Source organism: Bos grunniens, chromosome 16 (assembly GCF_055505025.1).
Source record: "Bos grunniens cultivar Pamir isolate PY7600 chromosome 16, Bosgru_T2T1.0, whole genome shotgun sequence".
NCBI classification, from domain to species: Eukaryota; Metazoa; Chordata; class Mammalia; order Artiodactyla; family Bovidae; genus Bos; species Bos grunniens.
The window spans coordinates 51,499,405-51,523,757 of record NC_141180.1 but is presented as its reverse complement, the minus strand read 5'-3'; the positions used below and the strand labels follow the sequence as shown (position 1 = coordinate 51,523,757).

Genomic DNA, 24,353 nt, shown 5'->3' with positions numbered 1-24,353 from the left:
GCTGCCCTCCCTCCTCCTCCCTGGCCCTCTGGGAGGCTGGGGCACCAGCTCAGCCACCTCCTTTTCCACTGTTACTGTCGTGTGACTGCTGAAGCCACCATGGCTTCTCCAGGTCTCTTGGGACTAGAGTCCTTTCCTGGCTTCCAAACAGGAACCCTCAGCTTCCTCCTTCTCCTCCCACCTCCAACAAATGAGCCCGACCCTCCCATCTAAGAATCCGGCTTTGCCAGCTTCACTGGGAAAGATGCTCTACTGGGGGCTGCATTCCAGAGATGTTCCTGGATGTTCAGGGACTTTTGTTGCAGCCCAGGTGTTGTCACACAGCATCATTTCTTTTCTGTGTTAGGTGTCTGCATGTCATCTGTCCTCTGGTTTGATTGACTGCAATGTGATTTTCTCTGTCACCAATCATGTTACCGAAGGGAATATGTGAGGTCTGGATGCTTGCTGTTCAAAAGCCAATAAACAGGCCAGGTTGGTGGAAAGGAAAGTTCACTTTACTTCAGATGCCGGCAACTGAGTTGGGGGTAGAGAATGGTGGACATCTGCCCGAAGGCCGATTCTCCCTGCACACCACACTCCCACCACCTGCCACAGCAACCAGCGGGGCAAGAGCTTTTGTAGACAGAAGTGGAGGGGGGAGACTACATGCAGAAACAATACAGTCATCTCTGACCATCATCTTCAAGTTGATCATCAGTGGTCTGACCAGTGTCATCTTGATTATTTTAGATACAGTTAATCTTCAGTTCTAGGGCCCGTTTGTTCCCATTTCTCTGAGGCCAATTCTCAGAATTGTGGCAGCTTATGTCATGAGTACAGTCTGGACATCATGTAGTTAACTTCTCCTGGTGTTTTAGTATCTGTAAGACAGCTCACAGGATATGGCTCAGAATATTAGCTATAGCCCTTGAGAACTGAAGGCCCTTGACTGTGCTTAATGACTACATTATTATTATTATTTAGTCTCCTTTGACTGTTTTCTTTGTTCCGTATTTCTCACTTCTCGGTTAAACTTGTTCTTTGATTTAAGTGTTCCTCAGGCAAAAGGCAGGTAGATGATATGGAGGGATTGCAAGGACCATAGAGTCCTGCTCCGTTTCAGTAAGATGCTGTTTGGTGGGCCACAGAATCGGATCTTAACAGGTGCCTGAAACTTTTTCTAACTGAAAAAAGGATTTGTTTTTAATTATTTATTTTGGCTGTGCTAGATTTTCATTGCTGTGTGTAGGCTCTTCTCTAGTTGCAGCAACCAGAGGCTACTCTTCATTGAAGTGCTCCGACTTCTCATTGCAGTGACTTCTCTTGTTTCAGAGCACAGACTCTAGGCATGTAGGCTTCAGTGGCGATAGCACACGGGCTCAGCAGTTGTGGAATCTTCCCGTACCAGGAATCCAACCTGGGTCCCCTGCATTGGCAGGTGGCTTCTTATTCACTGAGCCACCAAGGAAGTTCCAAGAGAATTTGGTTTTGAAAATAGAGAAAAAGTTACCTCAAATTCTTCCATGGGCTTTCTTGGTGGCCCAGATGGTAAAGAATCCACCTGCAATGTGGAAGACCTGGGTTCAATCTCTGGGTTGGAAAGATCCCCTGGAGGAGGGCATGGCAACCCACTCCAGTAGTCTTGCCTGGAAAATCCCCATGGATAGAGGAGCCTAGTGGGCTACAGTCCATGGGGTCTCAAAGAGTCAGACACAGCTGAGCAACTAAGCGCAATTCTGCCACAGCAAAACAATTCCCATCTGCTTAATACACTCCAATCCTTGTCCACAGATGTGAATATTTTTAAATAGTCCGCTGTACAGTATACATACTATTTTTGTAGTTTCACTTAAAGCACTTGTCTGGCTTGCTGCAGAGTCATCATAATTGTAATTTTACTGGCCACAGAGTACTATGACATATGGATGCATACAGAGCCTCCGTCTCCATGAGGCTGACATAGTGAACTTAGAAGTTATAATAAATCATGTTTTAAGGTGGAATGAAGAGTAGTACCATTGGCTACAAGCCACTAGGAGAGCAGGATTCATTTAGATTTTCAGCTTCATTCATGTTCAAGAATAACTCTTTGTTCGTCAGGATTCTGCTCTGGCATCACCTCCTGGGGAAGATTCTCTGGGTCTCCCTGCTTGGGGTGAAGGTTCTCCCCTTGCTCCCATGAGGGCTCCCTGTGTCCCGTGTACTTTACATGCTCGAATTCAGTCCTCATGTCCCTGTGAGGCAGTCTACTATTGCTACCTTAGCTTCACAGATGGGGAAACTGAAGCCTAAAGAGGTTCAGTCACTTGTCAGGATCTCATGGCTTCTTTGGGGGGCGGGGGTAGGGGTTGCAGCCATTCTGGCTTCAGAATCCCTTTTATAATGTGGGGTCCCCTCCCTTGGCCCTATCCCCCAGGACTGACCTCACGGATTGTTCATGACTTCTGTCTCTCGCCACCTTGTGAGATTCTTCAGGGCTGGGACACTCCTGTTTGTTTGGTGCACCTGGTTTTAGCCCAGTTCTTGGCACCCAGCAGGTGCTTCATAAATGCTGCCTGAATACGTGGAGGCAATGAGTGGATGAGATGAATCGGTGTGATTTTAAGGAAGGGGCGACTTTGCACCCAGGAATGCATACTTCCAGGCCTGGGTGTTCTGATGGGGGCTGTTCCACCACCACCTGTGGTGCACAGGTCGGGGGTCCCCAAGGCCTCTGCTGCCGAGGGCTTCAGGCAGGGTGCCAGGCCGAGGTGCCCTCCCTCCTGCCCCGTCTGGGGGGCCACTGCTCGGGGCACCTGGGTCAGCTCCCCCAGCATCCCAGCGATGAGCGCCCTCGGGTGCTGGCACACCTGGCCTCCCACTCACTTGGGTGCCACAGGTTCAGGGCAGCCTCATCCTCTCACTTGTCTCAGTGAAGAGAGAGTGACTCCAATTCAAGAATCTCAATGCAAGCAGATGGCAGCCGCTACAAAGATGTTACTTGTCATTTGGGTGATCGAATGAGGGTCAGCCTCGAGCCCAGAGGCCTTGCCCATGTGGGTGAGATGCCCACTGGGTTCAGGGGCGGATGCTGGGCTCTAGTTCCCGAGTTTGTTGCTGCAGCAGTGTCCCCAGAGCAGCGCCTCAGGTTTCACCTCATTTCGGGTTCTCACTGCAGTGATCTCAGAAGGGCTCCCCGGCAGCTCTGACCTTGGGCAGAGCCCCTCTCTGTTTTTAATCTCAGTGTCTACCCATCCATGGAAATTGCATCTTGTCAGGTTGCGAATTCTGAAGAGATGGAAGCGGTGTTGTCTCCTCCAGCAAATGTCACTGCTGCTGCCCTTGTCCGTCTGTCCACCTGACTGGCCACCCTGAACGCCGGACCTGCTGGAAGGCAGGAGGGACGAAACTCGGTCCCCTGGGGCCTCTGTGCCAGCTTGGGCTCCTCGCCCTGGTCAGTACACAGCCGCCTTCCTGGTCCCATCCCCACTTCCTCGGTTTATCCTCTGCCATTTAAGGCAGAATCTGTTGTGACAGGGCTCAAAACTGAGGAACTGAGAAATTGCATGTGTTTATATTTCTGTTTGGAGAAGGCAATGGCACCCCACTCCAGTACTCTTGCCTGGAAAATCCCATGGACGGAGGAGCCTGGTGGGTTGCAGTCCATGGGGCCACTAAGAGTCGGACACGACTGAGCGACTTCACTTTCACTTTTCACTTTCATGCATTGGAGAAGGAAATGACAACCCACTCCAGTGTTCTTGCCTGGAGAATCCCAGGGACGGGGGAGCCTGGTGAGCTGCGGTCTATGGGGTCGCACAGAGTTGGACACAACTGAAGCGACTTAGTAGCAGCAGCAGCAGCATATTTCTGCTTAGGCTGAAGATCTGCCCCAGGCTTTCCTGGGGCCCCCGAGAGTCCAAGGGGTCCAGTTCAGTCCTGCAGCTTGTCCAGGGCTGGGAGTGTGTTTTGGAGCTGAGAGCAGAGGAGGTTTGCTAACAAGCACAGGGAGGCTGATGCAGTGCCCATTGCCATTAAATTATCAGTTGCAGTCAACCTGCCCCCTCACCCCCATCAGCCTGATGTCACAGTGGCCGCAGTAAGAGGGACAGAGGAGGGAGCTGGTCTTGTTTTCTCTGTCCTCAAAGGAAGGACGACAGATTTATTCGTGGTAGCCATGGGGTCTTCCTGTTCTCCTTCCTTGAAACCATGGAGCTGTTTCCATTGGAAAATCTAAGGCCCCACAGTGGCTGTAGTCTCGAACCAGGACTGTTACCTGCGGAGGTCTCACTTGTAAACCCCCTTATCCACCCGAAGGCTTCTTCCTGGCTGCCTTTCCTGGAGCTCCTCAATCCTTGAATCCCTCAGTGACTCCTCAGAGTTTGCCTGAGGCCCAGGGAGGAGTACAGAGTGGGTGTCCTAGTCCTTTCTGACTAGGGAGAGGGGAGAGGAGAGGGGCACCGTGTAGCAGTTGGGGCTGAGGGCAAAGTGGTTCTGGGTACCTTACACCTTCTCTTTACTGGGGGGACAGAAAGCTCACCTGTCCACCCTTCATTATTTTTCTTCCTTGAAATTGATGCTCAGAAAGGTTTAAGTTGTAATAAACTCACTTTCCCATCTCTAATTGGTCAGAGATGGATAGAATGTCTGCTCAGAGCTGCTGACAACAGGAGCACCCCTCGCCCCCCCGCCGTTACTGCACTGAAATGATGAGCTTCCAACTTATAAGCCACCTTCTGATGAATTGCTGCCACCTCATTAGGGGTCTTTGTGCTGTCTGGAATGGTGAGAACAATTCATAAAGCCTTTTGCCACAAGTCCAGGATCGATGGGGCAAAGACACTGGCAGATTTTTTTAATGTATTTTTATTTCTGTTGTATTGAGATATAACTGACATACAGTATTGTATAATGATTTGACTTACACACATCATGAAATGAACATCCATCCTCTCATAAAGAAACAAAATTAAAGAAATAGGAAAAAAATTTCCTTTGTGATGAGAACGCTTAGGATTTATTCTCTCAACAACTTTCATATACAACATGTTGTTGTTGTTTAGTCGCTACGTTGTGTCCAACTCTGCCATCCCATGGACTGCAGCCCACCAGGCTCCTCTGTCCATGGGATTTTCCAGGCAAGAATACTGGAGTGGGTTGCCATTTCCTTCTCTAGGGGATCTTCCTGACCTGGAGATGAAACCTGCTTCTCCTGCATCTCCTGCATTGGCAGGTGGATTTTTTACCACTGAGCCACATGGGAAGCCCCATATATAACATCAGTTCAGTTCAGTTCAGCCGCTCAGTCGTGTCCGACTCTTTGTGACCCCATGAATCGCAGCATGTCAGGCCTCCCTGTCCATCACCGTCTCCTGGAGTTCACTCAAACTCACGTCCATCAAGTCGGTGATGGCATCCAGCCATCTCATCCTCTGTCGTCCCCTTCTCCTCCTGCCCCCAATCCCTCCCAGCATCAGAGTTTTTCCAATGAGTCAACTCTTCACATGAGGTGGCCAAAGTACTGGAGTTTCAGCTTTAGCATCATTCCTTCCAAAGAAATCCCAGGACTGATCTCCTTCAGAATGGACTGGTTGGATCTCCTTGCAGTCCAAGGGACTCTCAAGAGTCTCCAACACCACAGTTCAAAAGCATCCATTCTTCGGCGCTCAGCTTTCTTTATAGACCGACTCTCACATCCATACGTGACTACCGGAAAAACCATAGCCTTGACTAGATGGACCTTTTTTGGCAAAATAATGTCTCTGCTTTTCAATATGCTATCTAGGTTGGTCATAACTTTCCTTCCAAGGAGTAACCGTCTTTTAATTTCATGGCTGCAGTCACCATCTGCAGTGATTTTGGAGCCCCAAAAATAAAATCTGCCACTGTTTCCACTGTTTCCCCATCTATTTCCCATAAAGTGATGGGATCAGATGCCATGATCTTCGTTTTCTGAATGTTGAGCTTTAAGCCAACTTTTTCATTCTCCTCTTTCACTTTCATCAAGAGGCTTTTTAGTTCCTCTTCACTTTCTGCCATAAGGGTGGTGTCATCTGCATATCTGAGGTTATTGATATTTCTCCCAGCAATCTTGATTCCAGCTTGCGCTTCTTCCAACCCAGCATTTCTCATGATGTACTCTGCATATAAGTTAAATAAGCATAGAGCAGGGTTAATTATATTTATCACATTATACGTTGCATCCCTACTACTTATAACTGACTGGAATTTGGTACCTTTTGACTACCTTCATGCAGTTCCACCTTCTCCCACCCTGTCTCTGTAACCACAAATCCCGTCTCTTTTTCTGTGAATGTGTTTGTTTTTGAAGTATAATTGACCTATAACACTATGTTAGTTCCTGTTACACAACATAGTGATTTGATATTTCTTACATTTCAAAATGATCATGGTAAGTCTAGTTACCATCTGTTGCCATATAAAGATATTATATAATTACTGGTTGTATTACCTACAATGTACATTTCATACCAATGACTCACTTATTTTGCAACTGGAAGTTTGTACCTCTTAATGTCCCTCACTTATTTCTCTCCTCCCGCTCTGGCAACCACCAGTTTGTTCTCTGTATTTTTGTCTCTGTCTCTGTTTTATTATGTTTGTTCATTTGTTTTGTTTTTTATATTCTACATATAAGTGAAATCACTCAGCATTTGGCTTTCTCTGACTTATTTTACTTAGCATTAATACCTTCTAGGTTTATTCATTTTGATACAAATGGCAAGATTGCATTCTCTTTTTATAGCTGAGTAGTATTCAATTTATCCATTCCTCATCCATTCATCTATTGGTGGACACCTAGGTTGCTTCTTTACCTTGGCTATTGTAAATAATGCTGCAATGAACATAGACTATATCTTTTCTAATTAGTGTTTTCATTTTCTTCAGATAAATACTCGTAAGTGGAAAATATGGTAGTTTTATTTTTAAGTTTTTGAGGATCTTCCATACTGTCTTTCACAGTGGCTGTATCAATTTGCATTCTCACAAAGAGTTCATGGGCGTTTCCTTTTCTCCACATCCCCACCAGCACTTGCTTTTTTTTTTTTTTTTCTGATGAAAAGCCATTCTGACAGGTTTGAGGTGATATCTCATTGTGGTTTTGATTTGCATTTCCCTGATGGTTAGTGATGTTGAGCATCTTTCCATGTGCCTGTTGGCCATCTGTATATCTTCTTTGGAATTCAATCTGTCCAGGAATTTCCCAGGTAAGAATACCAAAGTGGGTTGCCATTTCCTGACCCAGGGATCGAACCCACATCTCCTGCATTGGCAGGTGGGTTCTTTATCACTGAGCCACCAGGGAAGCCCTACTTTGAAACTATCTTGATTCTGTCTTCCTAGGGCTTTTGTCCAGTTTCCAATTGAAATGATTGCATAATGATGAAAACTTGATGACTAGACTGGCTGAATTAGAATCTCAGTGTTGTTTGACCCAGGAAGATGTATTTTTTAGTACAATTTCCATTGCTTCTTATGCCACCCCCCATCAGGTTTGAGAAATGGAATCTTATAGAACTGAGTTTGACCCCGAACGTGATCTCCCATTTATCTCACTCTGGCTCTGACTTGGACACAGTTAGCAGTGGGATGTGTTCTGTAAGGTGTGGCTTGTCCTGTCACTAGGCTGTGAAGTCCAGACCAAGGCTTCTCTTACATTTCCTTCTTGAGACTCACACTCCTAGAGGAGTGATGGAGGGCATCCAGGTGTGAGTCTCAGCCACTGATGAGCGGCACATCTTAATGACCACAGAGGCAGCTGCAGGTGATGCCTGGAATCCAACTGGACTGCCTGGCCTTCGTCCCAGGGGAGCACATCTTCTCTGGAGCAGCTGCTTCAGAGGAAAGCTCTACCCTTCTCCCTGTTGTGACCCTCCCCATCCCCCCCTCCCCTGCCTTAAGCTCAGAACCTTCCACTACTCCCTTGTGAGTCAAGAGAAAACCTGAGCCGGAAGGGGCTCGAGAAGGATGATTTCAGCCCTCAGGCTCTGTCCTGATGGGAGACTGCCAGCTTGCGCGTTGCCCTGCTTCTCCTCCTCCTGTCCCCACCACCTCCTCAGGACCCTTTGGGACATCCAGGATGGAAGTGAAAGAGTCCTTCCCCTCCCACTGCCCGTTCCTGGAGCCTCAGCCCTAGCTCCTTGGGGAAGCCAGTGACCTCAGCAGAGCCCTGGTGGCCAGAGGGGGCTGTGACTGCAAAGCCCTCTGGCGTCTTTGCTGTAAGCCTCTGTGGGGTGGGGCCAGGGTCCTCCTCAGGCTTCCCCTGCCCATCTCTCTCCCTTGGGGTCATAGGGACACAGAATGCATATGTCTGCACCTAGGTCCCAGGTGTCTTTCAGCACACTGATTATGGTAGTTGACAGTTCAGTTCATTACCATCATTTTGTGCCAGTTAGTGTTTGGCTGAACCTTGTTGCTGTTTAATCAGTCAATCACGTCTAACTCTTTGTGACCTCATGGACTATAGCCAGCCAGGCTCCTCTGTTCTACGGGATTCTGCAGGCAAGAATACTAGAGTGGGTTGTCATTTCCTTCTCCTGGGAATCTTCCCAACCCATGGATTGAACCTGCATCACCTACATTACACGTGGGTTCTTTACCACTGACCCACCAGGGAAGCCCTGATTGGACCTTGGCCCCCGCCAGAAACATTGTGGCCAGGCCCCTGCCTCTCCTGTGGAGGACAGCTTCCCTGACTCAGCTCTAAGTCTTGTGGGGGATGCTATGGGACAGAGTAAAAGGCAAGAATTGTGGGCTAATTTCCTACAAGGTTGTGTGGTTTTCTGGTTCTCTATCTGAGAGGCCAATCTCTCCACCTATCAGAGAAGGATTCTCAAGCCTGATTGTGTGTTAGAATCAGTTGGGGGAATGTTTCTTTTCTGTTTTCAAACAAGCAGTCCTTGGACCCATCCCTGTGCCTCTGGTGGCCTGGAGGTACCCTGCAACCTGCATTAGTATAAACCTCAGTTCAGTTCAGTTCAGTCACTCAGTTGTGTCTGAACCTTTGCGACCCCATGGACTGCAGCACACCAGGCTTCCCTGTCCAACACCAACTCCCAGAGCTTGCTCAAACTCATGACCATAGAGTCAATGATGCCATCCAACCATCTCATCCTCTGTCGCCCCCTGCTCCTCTTGCCTTCAATCTTTCCCAGCATCAAGGTCTTTTCCAATGAGTCAGTTCTTCGCGTCATGTGGGCCAAGTGTTTGAGTTTCAGCTTCAGCATCAGTCCTTCCAATGAATATTCAGGACTGATATCCTTTAGGATGGACTGGTTTGATCTCCTTGCAGTCCAAGGGACTCTCAAGGGTCTTCTCCAACACCACAGTTCAAAAGCATCAATTCTTCGGGACTCAGCTTTCTTTATAGTCCAACTCTCACATCCATACATGACTACCGGAAAAACCATAGCTTTGACTAGATGGACTTTTGTTGACAAAGTAATGTCTCTGCTTGTTAATATGCTGTCTAGGTTGGTCATAGCTTTTCTTCCCAGGAGTAAACATCTTTTAATTTCATGGCTGCAGTCAACATCTGCAGTGGTTTTGGAGCCCCCCAAAATAAAATCTGTCACTGTTTCCATTGTTTCCCCATCTATTTGCCATGAAGATGGGACTGGATGCCATGATCTTAGTTTTTTGAATGTTGAGTTTTAAGCCAACTTTTTCACTCTCATCTTTCACTTTCATCAAGAGGCTCTTTAATTTTTCTTCGCTTTCTGCCATAAGGGTGGTGTCATCTGCGTATCTGAGATTATTGATATTTCTCCTGGCAATCTTGATTCCAACTTTTGCTTCATCCAGCCCAGCATTTTGCATGATGTACTCTGCAATTGAAGTTAAATAAGCAGGATGACAATATACAGCCTTGACATACTCCTTTCCCAATTTGGAAATAAATTTCCTAGTTTGAAATACATAAACCTCAGTTGGAGAATTCTAATGTGCAAACCAGTTTGGAAAATCTGCAGTAGATCCCCCTACCCCTCACCTTCTCGAGAACCTTGCTACCCGCATCCTCTGGTCTGGTTATATCCTCATCCTCTCCCTCCCTGCTGGCTTCTCCTCAGCAACCAAACAAGCTTGAGTTTCTCCCAAGGAGAGAGGGGTCCTCTCCCATGTGCTCGAATCCTCACCTCTTTCTCTCCCTGAAACTCTGATATCCTGCTCCCTGCTCTCAGCCCCTCAGCTTCTCAGACTCTCCCCGAGGCCACTGGTAACTTAATTCGTCCCAGGGCCTGCCTGTCCCCACTCCATCTCTGCAGCAGGTGACCCTGTCCACCAGCTCCTCTTCCCTGAGACTCCTCTGTGTCTGGGACACACGCTCTCACCTCTCTCTGATTGGGCCCCCTCTGTCCCCTTTGTGGCCTTGATGTCCCCTGGGTCTTCCCTTGAATTCCACCCCCTCCTGGGTGACCTTATTCACTTTGACGACTTCTGCTACCTGCAGGCGACCCTCCTGAGCCTGTCTCCAGCTTGGCTCTGCTCAGCCCATGAGTACCACCCTCACTGGGGTCCCCACCTGGTCTGTGGCTCCACATTCACCACATAGTGTGGGAAACCAGATACCCAGAGCCAACTGTGCCCCCTTCTCTCTTCTCTGAAATGAACAGGCCCCTCAATCTCCAGGACACCCCGCCCCCCCTCCTGGGGTTCCTTCTCTCCCCTGCACCCACTACCATGCTTCCCTGCCTGCCTCATCTCATCTCACCTCCCAGACTCTGCCTTATCCCTTGTGCCCTGTCCTCCCCTTGGGAGTCACAACCCTGACCTGTGATTCCCCACTGAAACCAGCCTTCCCAGGGGCTGCCTGGTTGCCTGGAAGAGGAAGCCAGGCCCCATAACAAGGCCCTCAGGGCCCCCCCTAGTCTGACAGCTGCCCACCTCCAGCCCCGTTTTTCATCCCTGCCCCGCACGCGGCACCCTCAAGGTCCCCTGCCACCCTCTGGGCTTCTGGACGGACATTCTAGGTTGTCTTGGGGATGTTCTTCACCCCCTCCCCTTGACTATTTCCCATTGGCTTTCTATACCTTTCCCCTCATCACATTTGCTTCTGTGAAGTCTTTCCTGATAAACCAAACTTGATTCGTCACTGTTCTTTCTGGAACCCAGTATCCCCACCAGAGCATGAGCTCCCCACAAGGGACCCAGCCAAGTCTCCACCACCAGCCTGCACTCTCTGTTTCAGGGCCTGGCACTGGCTCAGGGTTGGTGCTCATGGAATAACTGGTTGGACTGGTAGAACTAAGTGGTTGCTGTTGGGAGTGGGGGCTCTTTCTTTAGCAAGTAAGACTCATTTAAAATAATACCTCTTCATATGCAACTGGAGAAGGAAATGGCAACCCACTCCAGTGTTCTTGCCTGCAGAATCCCAGGGACAGCGGAGCCTGGTGAGCTGCTGTCTATGGGGTCGCACAGAGTCAGACACGACTAAAGCGACTTAGCAGCAGCAGCAGCAGCAGTGCTAAAATCATTTTTTAAATTTCCTGTTGAGTAGATTAAAACGATGTCTGTATATTATAAATCCATTCACTTGATGCTTACCTTCGATAGCATGTGCGGGCATGTGTGCCAAATCGCTTCAGTTGTGTCCAACTTTGCAACACTATGGACTGTAACCCACCAGGCTCCTCTGTCCATGGGATTCTCCAGGCAAGAATATGGCAGTGGGTTGTCAAGCCCTCCTCCGGGGGATCTTCCCAGCCCAGGGATCCAACCCACATCTCTTGTCTCCTACACTGGCAGGTGGGTTCTTTACCACTAGTGCCACCTGGGAAACCCTTCTGTGGCATATATTACCTCATATGGCAAAAGGGATGACATCACTGACTTGGTGGACGTGAGTCTGAGCAAACTCCAGGAGATGGTGAAGGACAGGGCAGCCTGGTGTGCTGGCAGCCCATGGGGGTCGCAAAGTGTTGGACATGACTGAGTGACTGAACAAAAACAACAAATGGCTAAAGGGACCTATCACCACTGTTTCCTAGTAAATGAAATTATTTATCCAAATTAACAACTAATTTGTAATTTATCCAGATTGATGCAACTGCGGGTAATATATGTACATATTGTACAGGTTGGTATGTGACTAATGTGCTTTTATTTTTATACATGTCTTAGTTTGTCAATGTGGGTAAAAGAATAGTGCCCGAAAGTCCCTCCCACACCACACGCATGTTGTCAGCCCAGCTTCCCCAGCAGGTAAGCCTTCGTCTTTGCTGATGTTTCCTGTCCCCAGAGCAGCAGGCTGGCTAGGTCTCCCTGCCTCCCTGGCAAGCAACTAGATGCATGAAGAGGCTCACTGGCCTCTAATCAGTTTGGTAATTCTGGTGATATGCTGTTTTTGGGCAGAGGATGGATTAGTTAACTAAGAATCTCTGAGTTCAGGGGTTTCCTTATGCTCAAATTTTTCATATCAGCTACATGTTAGCTTGAGCCATATGAAATTGCTGTTATTCAGCTACTCTGACCTACCAAGATGGCGATTTCTTATGGTTCAGTCTAGTAAGAACTTGTTCCCATTTCCTAGGCAGGATGACCATGGCGAGGCCACAGCTACAAAGAGACAGGGGGTCACAGAACCTCAGCCAGATCCCACTGAGTCAGGATACTGTTGGCCAGAGTCAGGGCACCATCTGTGTCCATGAAGGACATTGGCCTGGGCAGGGGTGGGGGAATGTGGAAAGGTTCAAGAATATTTTGAAAATCATTAAGGATGAACTTTCTTTCCTTTTTCCCTCCAATTCTTTTTATCGTAATAAACTACACAGAATGTGAAATTTGTCGTCTTATCCATTCTTAAGTGCACAATTCATGGGCATGAAGCACATTCAAATTGCTGTGCACCCATCACCACCATCTGTCTCCAGAACTCTTTCATCTTACAATACTGAGGCTGTACACATTAAACAATAGCTCCTCGTAACCTCCTCCCCCCAGACCTTGGCAACCAGCATCCTATTTCCTATTCCTATGATTCTGACTACTCTAGGTAACTCATATAAGTGAAATAATACATTTGGTTTTTTGTAACTGGCTTATTTCACTTAACGTAATGTCATCAAGGCTCATCTGTGTTGTAGCACGTGTCAGAATTTCCTCCCTTTTAAAGGATGTATACTATTCCATGATATGTACAGATCCTATTTTGCTTGTCCATTCATCCCTCTATAGACACTTGGGTTGCCTCCATGTTTCAGCTATTGTGAATAATACTGCAATGAACATAGGCATACTAATATCTCTTTGAGACCTTACTTTCAATTCTTTTGGGTATATACCCAGAAGTAGAATTCCTGGATTATATGGCAACTCTATTTTTAATTTTATTGAGGAAGGGCCATACTGTTTTCCTTAATTTTTAATGTAAGGCTGAAACACCCTAGACTGAAAAGAGCTCAGGTTTCCGCTCTGGACAAATCTGGGTTTAAATCTGGGCTCTAGTCTGTGGACAAGTCATTTAGCCTCTTTGATCTTTGGTCTCCCCATCTGTAAAGTGGGGATAATGATAACCATCATGAACTGTCATAAGAATTAGAGGCAGTGTGAGTAGGAGAGGGTGGTCAGATCAGATCAGATCAGATCAGTCACTCAGTCGTGTCTGACTCTGCGACCCCATGAATTGCAGCATGCCAGGCCTCCCTGTCCATCACCAACTCCCGGAGTTCACTCAGACTCATGTCCATCGAGTCAGTGATGCCATCCAGCCATCTCATCCTCTGTCATCCCCTTCTCCCCTTGCCCCCAATCCCTCCCAACATTAGAGTCTTTTCCAATGAGTCAACTCTTCGCATGAGGTGGCCAAAGTACTGGAGTTTCAGCTTTAGCATCATTCCTTCCAAAGAAATCCCAGGGCTGATCTCCTTGCAGTCCAAGGGACTCTCAAGAGTCTTCTCCAACACCACAGTTCAAAAGCATCAATTCTTCGGCGCTCAGCCTTCTTCACAGTCCAACTCTCACATCCATACATGACCACAGGAAAAACCATAGCCTTGACTAGACGAACCTTTGTTGGCAAAGTAATGTCTCTGCTTTTGAATATGCTATCTAGGTTGGTCATAACTTTCTTTCCAAGGAGTAAGCGTCTTTTAATTTCATGGCTGCAGTCACCATCTGTAGTGATTTTGGAGCCCAGAAAAATAAAGTCTGACACTGTTTCCACTGTTTCCCCATCTATTTCCCATGAAGTGATGGGACCAGATGCCATGATCTTCGTTTTCTGAATGTTGAGCTTTAAGCCAACTTTTTCACTCTCCACTTTCACTTTCATCAAGAAGCTCTTGAGTTCCTCTTCACTTTCTGCCATAAGTTTGGTGTCATCTGCATATCTGAGGTTATTGATATTTCTCTTGGCAATCTTGATTCCAGCTTGTGCTTCTTCCAGCCCAGCGTTTCTCATGATGTACTCTGCATATAAGTTAAATAAACAGGGTGACAATATACAGCCTTGACGAACTCCTTTTCCTATTTGGTACCAGTCTGTTGTTTCATGTCCAGTTCTAACTGTTGCTTCCTGACCTGCATACAAATTTCTCAAGAGGCAGATCAGGTGGTCTGGTATTCCCATCTCTTTCAGAATTTTCCACAGTTTATTGTGATCCACACAGTCAAAGGCTTTGGCATAGTCAATAAAGCAGAAATAGATGTTTTTCTGGAACTCTCTTGCTTTTTCCATGATCCAGCAGATGTTGGCAATTTGACCTCTGGTTCCTCTGCCTTTTCTAAAACCAGCTTGAACATCAGAAAGTTCACGGTTCACATATTGCTGAAGCCTGGCTTGGAGAATTTTGAGCATTACTTTACTAGTGTGTGAGATGAGTGCAATTGTGCAGTAGTTTGAGCATTCTTTGGCATTGCCTTTCTTTGGGATTGGAATGAAAACTGACCTTTTCCAGTCCTGTGGCCACTGCTGAGTTTTCCAAATTTGCTGTCATATTGAGTGCAGCACTTTCACAGCATCATCTTTCAGGATTTAGAATAGCTCAACTGGAATTCTATCACCTCCACTAGCTTTGTTTGTAGTGATGCTTTCTAAGGCCCACTTGACTTCACATTCCAGGATGTCTGGCTCTAGGTCAGTGATCACACCATCGTGATTATCTGGGTCGTGAAGATCTTTTTTGTACAGTTCTTCTGTGTATTCTTGCCATCTCTTCTTAATATCTTCTGTTTCTGTTAGGACCATACCATTTCTGTCCTTTATCGAGCTCATCTTTGCATGAAATGTTCCCTTGATATCTCTGATTTTCTTGAAGAGATCTCTAGTCTTTCCCATTCTGTTGTTTTCATCTATTTCTTTGCATTGATTGCTGAAGAAGGCTTTCTTATCTCTTCTTGCTATTCTTTGGAACTCTGCATTCAGATGTTTGTATCTTTCCTTTTCTCCTTTGCTTTTCGCTTCTCTTCTTTTCACAGCTATTTGTAAGGCCTCCCCAGACAGCCATTTTGCTTTTTTGCATTTCTTTTCCATGGGGATGGTCCCTGGAGAGGGTGGTAGTGTGTTGTAATGCACTATAGGGATGCGGTAAGTGGCACCTGTGTTAATTTTACTTAGTATTTCCCCCACATGCTCCTGTTCATCTTCTACCATCTTTCCGCTTTGGCTGTGTGTTTTAAATGGTATCATCTAGTGTTTATCTCATGCCTCACAGCATGATACATAAGCAGAGGCAGTGGATGGTGACATATACATTCTAATGGTCCCTATGTCCTATTTCCTTCCATGTCTGCTACTAAGCCCTGAATTCATGTCCCCATCATTTTTCAGTTCTCCTTTCTCCAAGTTTGTCTTTCTCATCAGACAGTGGTGGGGTCAATGCCTACCCATGCGTGAGAACTTGGACAAGATACTTAACCCTCTTTTTAAAATTAATTAATTTATTTATTTTTGGCTGTGCTGGGTCTCTCTGTGATACTTAATTCTTGACTCTGAGTGTATGTGTGCACTTTAAAATGTAGGTTTTGTTATTATTAATAGTGAGCTATGGTGAGGCCAACAGATCAGGAAATGACAGCCATTGAAAAGGTAGTTTGTTACTCGCAGTTCCTAAGAGGAGAGGGCATACCACACTTTGGAGGTGCACATGTGGAAGGATCAGGGTCCATTAGGAGGCAGAGGAAGTTAGGGGGAGACATGGGTGGGAGCCTTTGCTGTGATTTCCATGGGAAGGAATGTCAAGATAGGTCAAGCAGGCTTAGGATGGGCTAGTGCTCCCCAGGGTGTCAGGACTGCCTGAGCTGTCTGGTGCCTGGCTCTGAGTGATTAGGGCAGAAGAGAGTGACCCAGAGGGTGAGAGTCTATAAAAGAGCAGTCTGGGTGTGCATTCTCGATTGTTTGTCTTGCATAAGAAAGTCATTTGCTATCCCTAGGAATTGGCTAGCCCTGGGAGGGGGATCTCTACAGAGTCAGCAAGTCTCCAGATACCAAAGCATCAGAAACACCAGGTTAATGCAATATGTAAGATAGTATGATAGACAGAATGATGCCCACCCCCAGAGATGTCCATATCCTGATCCCAGAACCTGCAAAGATGCTACCTTACATAAAAAGGAAGGACTTTTCAGATGTGACTAATTTAAGGATCTTAAAAATATGGGGCTTACCCTGGATTATCCAGTGGGCCCAGGATAATCAGAAGGGTCCCTATAAGAGGGAGACAGGGGGATCATAGTCAGAGGGAGAGGATGTAAGGATGGAAGCTGAGGTCTGAGAGGAGAGAAGATGTTCAGCTCCTGGCTTTGATGACGAAGGAAGGGGCCATCAGCCAAGGAATGTGGGCAACCTTGAGAAACTGGAAAAGGCAAGGAAACCATTGTCCCCCAGAGCCTCCAGAAAGGAGCCAGCCCCAAGGACCCATTTCAGACTTCTGACCTCCAGCACTGGAGGAAGGGCCATACTGTTTTCCTTAATTGTTGCTTTAATTGTGTTGCTTTAAGTCACTAAGTTTGCAGTAACTTGTTACAGCAGCCATAGGGAACTTACACAGATAGGAGGAACGCCAACTAACTTGCAGGGTTGTTATGGGGCTCAGAGCCTGTGTAGAGAAGAGCCTGGCTTGAGAAAAGTGTCAATAAAAATGTAGTGATATTATTAATACCTGCAGGGCTCTGGGAAGTTTGGGATGAAGTAAGGACCACAGACACACCCACCACGTTGCTTTGTGCCTTGTGGCTGCTCAGAAAATCTCGGGCTCTCTGTCCCTCCTCTTACAGGTCTGGGGTGTCTGGGAGAGCCCCTTGAAGGAAGGGTTCTGGGAGATGCACCCTGGCCTGAGCTTACTCCCCTCTGCAGGCACCGTGGTCAGTGTGTGTGCTGGGGGTCATTTCCTGAATTTACCCTCTGGGTGGCTTCCCTGTCCCTTCAACGACTCCAGCTCCTACCTCTGAACTCTTAGGCCCTAAGGAGCTTTGCCACACGAGGTTGGCGTCCTTTCTACCTGCTGCCTGTTGTCCTTTCAAGTGGCTGCATTGTTGCTCCTTAATGGCAGGAATGGATTGTTAGGTGACATCTGTGTTCCCCTGAGGCCTCAGGACTGTGCTGGGTCCTTGGCCGCCCAGGGCTGTGCCTCCTCCAGGCTGGTACATTGGCATTTCTAGCATGGGCACCAGTGGTCTGAGCAGCAAAGTGCTGGACCTGAGTTGTTCCTCTCGGAGCTCCTGGAGGGCAAGCCACTGGGCCCCAGCTCATGATGGGCACACGTGCCGCTGCGTCTCCCAGCGCCCTCCAAAGGCTGTCCCCTCTGGCCTCTCACAGGGACGTTCGTCTCGGCCTTCACCGTGCTGTGTGGCGCCCGCACGGACCTCCCGGACAGGCACGTGTGCTGTGTCTTCTGGCTGAACATCGCCGCAGCCCTCATCCAGATCCTCACAGCCATCGTCATGGTGGGCTGGATCATGAGCATCTTCTGGGGCATGGACATGGTCATCCTCGCCAGTGAGTAGCTGTGGGGCTGGGGCTGGGCCGGGATGAGGGGAGCAGGGCTGGAGGAGGGGTGGGGGCCAGGATGGGCTGGGAGTTTGTTTGTGATCCTGTTGGGGGTCAGGTGGGGGCTTTGCAGGGAGATCTGCACAGCTGGGCCTGCTCCTCCTCCAGGGGCTCCCTGGTGTCCCTGGCCGCCTGGCCTGGGGGACTCTCCCCGCATGCCCAGCCCTGGGGCCTGCAGGGTATCACGAGAGCACCAGTCAGGGACCTGAGCCAGAGGCATGAATAAGGAAGGGAGAGAGCACCTGTTTAGCTCAGACACACCAGGCATCACGTTTGTCAAGGAAACAGCTGGGTTGATAACACCGGGGTAGCAAGGTGTGGCCCTCGTGAGCTCAGTCCCTTGAGCCTCCATCATGCCATTTCCAGAAAGAAGGAAAAGCCCACCGGGCATACTTGTGCTCAGGAAACCCTGTAACTGCTTTTTATTTAACAGCCAGAGCCGCATAATTTCAACTTCTTTTAAAGTAAGTTCTTTGTTCCTTGGTGCTAAAGCCTTCCTCTTCCTGATTTTGTATTCAGCGGACCTTCACCAGTCACTTAACACAAACTTGATCCCGACACAAAACTGCCGAAGAAGACTTGATGAACATTTTAAAAATAACCCGGCGAGATCTTAAGACAGACACCTATTTTAAGCAGCCGCGCTCCTCACCCTGTGCCCCCCGTGCCCCCGTGCACGTCCCTGTATTGTCACACGTTCTGTCTACCTCATTAGGCCGAAGCTCCTCACTCACACGGAGCACATCCTCACAGGCCCTTTGCCCTTCTCCCCACACCCCACGCAGAGAAGGCAATGGCACCCCACTCCAGTACTCTTGCCTGGAAAATCCCATGGACGGAGGAGCCTGGTAGGCTGCAGTCCATGGGGTCACTAAGAGTCCGACACGACTGAGCGACTTCACTTTCATTTTTCACTTTCATGCACTGGAGTAGGAAATGGCAACCCACTCCAGTGTTCTTGCCTGGAGAATCCCAGGGACGGGGAGCCTGGTGGGCTGCCGTCTATGGGGTCGCACAGAGTCGGACACGACTGAAGCGACTTAGCAGCAGCAGCAGCAGCACAATGTCTGCCCTCGTAGATACTGGATAAGGGGCTGTTGTTTCTCGTGTCACTCCAACCTCTTCCTGTAAAAATGAAGGAGACTTTCCAATTGCAACAACACAGGGTAATTTTTTTTACCTAGCATTACGTGAGTGTCACCAAGAAACATACCATGGGGAAGAATAGATTAGGAGTTTGGAATTGACATGTACATACTACTAGATTTAAAATAGATTACCAACAAGGACCTACTATAAAGAATTTATTAATTAATTAAAACAATAACAACAAAAGAAATATACCATCAAGAAAAACCTCCTAAGGGGGAAATCAGAGAACTCTAAATCAAAGTTAAAATCAGAAACTCGCAAGGCTGCTGCTCTGCTTATATTAATAAAAATAATCAGTAAGTTAACGATAGTCTGTACTGGTGTGGCGGAGAAGGCAATGGCACCCCACTCCAGTACTCTTGCCTGGAAAATCTCATGGATGGAGGAGCTTGGTGGGCTGCAGTCCATGGGGTCGATAAGAGTCCGACTCGACTGAGCGACTTCACTTTCACTTTTCACTTTCATGCATTGGAGAAGGAAATGGCAACCTACTCCAGTGTTCTTGCCTGGAGAATCCCAGGGACGGGGAGCCTGATGGGCTGCCGTCTATGGGGTCACACAGAGTCGGACACGACTGAAGCGACTTAGCAGCAGCAGCAGCAGTACTGGTGTGGGTCAATAAATATTTGGTAATTGTACAGGAGCCTTTTTCAGCTATAACCAACCTAGATAGAATATTGAAAAGCAGAGACACTACTTTGCCAACAAAGGTCCGTCTAGTCAAGGCTATGGTTTTTCCAGTGGTCATGTATGGATGTGAGAGTTGGACTGTGAAGAAAGCTGAGCACCGAAGAATTGATGCTTTTGAACTGTGGTGTTGGAGAAGACTCTTGAGAGTCCCTTGGACTGCAAGGAGATCCAACCAGTCCATTCTGAAGGAGATCAGCCCTGGGTGTTCATTGGAAGGACTGATGCTAAAGCTGAAAGTCCAGTACTCTGGCCACCTCATGCGAAGAGTTGACTCATTGGAAAAGACTCTGATGCTGGGAGGGATTGGGGGCAGGAGGGAAAGGGGACAACAGAGGATGAGATGACTGGATGGCATCACCAACTTGATGGACATGAGTTTGAGTGAACTCCGGGAGATGGTGATGGACAGGGAGGCCTGACATGCTGCGATTCATGGGGTCACAAAGAGTCAGACATGACTGAGCGACTGAACTGAACTGACTGACCCTTGGCAGACATTGCTAATCTGTCTTGACACTTTCTGCTGAATAGTCTTACCCGTTTTCAATACAGGGCTTCAGGCAGTCACTACTAATGGGTCCAAGATGTCTACAAGATAGAAGTCTGTTTGCCATTCCCTGCCTTAGTCTTTCCCAAAGCATTAGGTTTTATATATGTGACTCCTGTCCACATAAAAGGTGAACCCCACGGCTTAGATAGGGGCCAGGATGGGTCACTTCAACATCTTTAGGTTGTCACAGTCAAACCTGTCCTGTAGCTGTCCCTCCTTGGAGCCATCCAGAATTCGTCTTGAGGCAAAGATGGGTTGGGGGCAGAAAAGTGAGGAGCAGAAGGTGAGCAGAAGAGCGACCTTGGCTGAGATTCGGAGGGAAGAGGAGAGAGCTTCTTGGCGGTGTCTCATGGAGAATGACCACCCCAGGGAGGGGAGAATGCTCTGCACTCCTGAGCCGAAGCCCACACACCCTCTGGGGCTGCCCACTGGCCACAGTGGCTGGTCACTGTGAATGCAGACTGCAGACCCCTTCCATCTCCCAATCCCCAGCATGCAGCCTCTCCCTTTTTATATTTCAGGCAGTCTCTCTGTTACCGACCAGGGTTCTTGGCCTCCTTAATCAGTAGAGACTGACAGGAAGCCAGATGAGAAATCAGGCAAGGTTTTATTGGGGGCCCCTGTTGCAGTAGAGGGGAGTGAGAACAAGTAACAGGTTCCCTTGGTCGCTCCCTGAGCAGAATGGTGAACTGATTCCTTATATGGGATGAAGGAAGGGGCAGGTCCAGGGTTCTGGCTGGAGGGGTGCCTTAGGTGGTGCTGTGTGCTGGGGACGTGCATGACACCCTGCTTTTGCTCCAGGCGCTTCAGAAGTGACAGTTGGTTCTTTTGGTCTTTTTGTATCTTCTTGTCCATAATTTGCCCCTACTGCTCATGCACATGCATGCAGTTATTTTTGATCCGTCATAGTTCCATGGATAGAGGAGCCCGGTGGGCTACAGTCCATGGGGTCACAAAGAGTCGGACACAACTGAGTGACTTCACGACGATGAGTTTCTTTGTATTTTGTTGTTCAGAGAGGGTTTGTCCGGGTGCAAGCACTGCAGCAAAGGGTCCCAGGTGCCAGGTCCCAGCTGGTCTCATGTCTGGCTTCTCTTTTTAGACTGTTTTCTCTTTCTCTTTTTCTCCTCTTCCTCATGCTGCCTCATATTCCTGTGTTTCTCCGAAGTTTCTCAAGGTGAGTCTGTTGGGGTGTGCACAGTTCTCATGCCTGGGCTTCCTGGACCCTCCCCTTCACTGCCCTTCCCCTACCCCACACTGCTCCCCTCCCCGTCCCCCGCCTACCCCCCACTTCCTGCACACAAACACCCCGTTTCCAGTTGGCCAACAAGCTTCTATTTTTAGTTTTTTATTTTGGAAAATGTTTAAACATAGACACAAATAGAAGGCCTAGTATAGTGAGTCTCTAAACGCCTAGACCAGCTTCAGCCATCCTCCACTCACGGCCGCTCTGTTTTCTTCTATTACTGCCTGCATCTGCCTCCACCCCCAACACCTTAACTTGATAAGTAACCTGGTAAATAAAGGGAGAAAAAAAAACAAACACAAGTCCACTGATGCTCCTCTGTGGGCTGACTTACCAGCTAATAGGGGTAACTACTCGGCAAACCCAGATGACAATTTCACCCTTAAATATCCCAGTCGATGTCTTAAAAAATAAAGGAACCGCAGTACCTTTTCATGCTCAAATAAACTAGCATCAGTTCCTTAATATCAACAGTGATCAAGTTTTTCTCATGTCCTCATAGTCATCACCAAGGCTTTAAAGGCTCGAAGCCAGCGGTCACCTTGGCCTGTGTCACAGGTTCACAGGTGTCCAACTGATGGAGCACGCCGGCCTGGCTCCTCCCTTCTGTATGCTGTCTTCCTTTTCTCTTCCTTCCTCCTCTCCATCCACACGTACCAGATGCCCATCACTTGGGGAAGTCTTCCTGGCACCTTCTCCCAAGGCGCCGCGTTAAGAAATGGCAGCAGGCCAGTCTGCCGGGGCCACGTTTGTGCAGTGGCTTCAGGGGTGTGGATTCAGGAGCACATTGATAACTTTTCAACCCCCAGCAGGTCTGTAACAGAAATCCTCCTCTCATGTCTCCCCGACTAAACCCCGAAATCCACTCTCTTCATTCATACCCTGTTTCCCATTAAGAAGACAGCGCCCTTGGGAAAAGCTGGGCAAAGGCTATAGCAGTCATTCACACGTCTGTGTGAATAAGTTCTAGCATATTCAAGTCCGGAGGCACTGCCTGGAGAAATGGTGAGGGAAGTGGGTGTCTGACCATCTCTCCTCTGCTTCTCCCTCACAGGCTACAAGGAGCAGGGCATCCCACAGCAGCTGTGAGCCCGGGCGAGCCGCTGAGAAGCCCGGTGCCCAGGAGGGCCACGTCAGGCAGCGGCCGGCCCGGGGTCTTCACGTGTTCTCTTCTGCCGCTTCCTGGGTTTGGAGTGGAAAGAAGGGCATTTGAGAATACTATTTATTTTGAAAACGCACCTGCTTTTCTCAGCAGGCTCTGAGAGCTGCCAGCTCCTCCTGCTGCTCCAGAGAGTCCTGTAGCACAGACGCCCAGAGGGTATCTGGGTTGGGTGGGGAGTGGGGTGGAGGCGGGGATGCTGATGCAAGAAGCTGGAGTGCCCCAGGCTCGGGCCACCTCGCCTTGTCTGCTGCCCACCGTGAGGGTGTGCGGGGCGGCCAGGCCAGGCAGCAGTGACCCCGTCCAGGCGAGCAGGGCTCGTCAAGGGGCAGGACTGCAGTGGACACCTCCTCTGGGCCCCTGTGGGAGTGGTCTCCTGGGGCCAACATCCGGGCATGAGTAAGGATAGACAGATTCCTGCCTGGTGTGGAAAAGCCTGCTGTGCCCTCCACTGTCGGCAGGGATGGGTCCCTATGGGTGTCTGCTGGCCCCATGGCTGCCTCCATCTCCTCGCCACTGAAGTCTCCAGGTCTGGGCGGATCTGACCTTTGTTTCCCTGGGAAGAAGGCAGTGGCTCCATTCCTGGGGCAAAATTGCTGGAATTGCCAGATGTTCATGTACAAGTTCACCAACCCAGGTCCACATGGGCAGCCTTCCCCATTACACTCAACACTGTCTGGGGCCCATACTCCTTTCTCTGAAATCCTTAGGGCCGACAGGTCTCTGACTTCACACATTTTAGATCTGAGGAAGAGAAGAAACGTTTGCCATCCATTTCGTGACAGCCCGGCGGAGTCTGGACCTGCTCACACCATGAAACACGGGACCACTTCTGTAGAGGAGCATGTGAATAATCAGACTTATTAGGATCAATAAAACTGTAAATAGCTTCGCCTCAGTACAGGTCAGATTTTGCCACTAAATACGTAAGGGGAGAAAACTCACCATTTGAGAGCTTTAGGGGTTTTAGAATTGCAAAAAATAATAATAATAATAATTGTGGACCCCTCTCTGAAAATCCTTCTTCTGCAAAAATCCTGCAAACAGAGGCATTCGGGTGACCTTGCTGGTGTTACACGGGGATTCCTCCTGTTGCAAAGGGATGATCGGGGCCTTTTCGACACCCAAGTGATTGTTACAGTCACAACCACCCGAAGATGTCTGATTCAAGATCAATCAGCAATTAAGAGAAAGGAGATCTAAATGACAGTGACAAAGGAGACATTCACATGTCTGCTTTCTTTTCGTTTTCATTCTAACGTAGGGGTTGTTAAAATGTGGGACTGGCCCAAAGCCAAGTTTCTGGCCTCACTGGACTGTGTGCCACGGGGTGTGTTCCTCTCCAAGGGGCTTTTCCTATCTATCAAGGACTCAGTCAGAATTTGGCCAGGGATGGAAGAGCGGCCTGTGGCGCTAGTGGTAAAGAATCCACCTGCCAATGCAGGAGACAGAGACGCAGTTTCGATCCCTGAGTTGGGGGGATCCCCTGGAGGAGGACACAGCAACCTACTCCAGTATTCTTGCCTGGAGAATCCCATGGACAGAGGAGCCTGGGGGCTATGGTCCATAGGGTCACAGAGAGTTGGACATG

At 48.5% G+C, this 24,353-nt stretch overlaps 1 protein-coding gene across 2 annotated transcripts in view; it reads left to right on the top strand.

Moving 5' to 3' along the window:
- STUM (stum, mechanosensory transduction mediator homolog) overlaps positions 1 to 24,353 on the top strand; it is a 73,571-nt gene that overhangs the window by 36,950 nt on the left and 12,268 nt on the right. Inside the window, exons 2-3 of one of the 2 annotated variants that reach the window (XM_086345075.1) lie at positions 17,735 to 17,914; positions 22,658 to 23,766. In XM_086345075.1, coding sequence (XP_086201201.1) covers positions 17,735 to 17,914; positions 22,658 to 22,692 — 215 coding nt within the window. In that variant the 3' untranslated portion in view covers positions 22,693 to 23,766. Of the gene's footprint in view, positions 1 to 17,734; positions 17,915 to 22,657; positions 23,767 to 24,353 lie in introns of those variants that run through there. The other variant, XM_086345076.1, reaches the window with a different exon arrangement.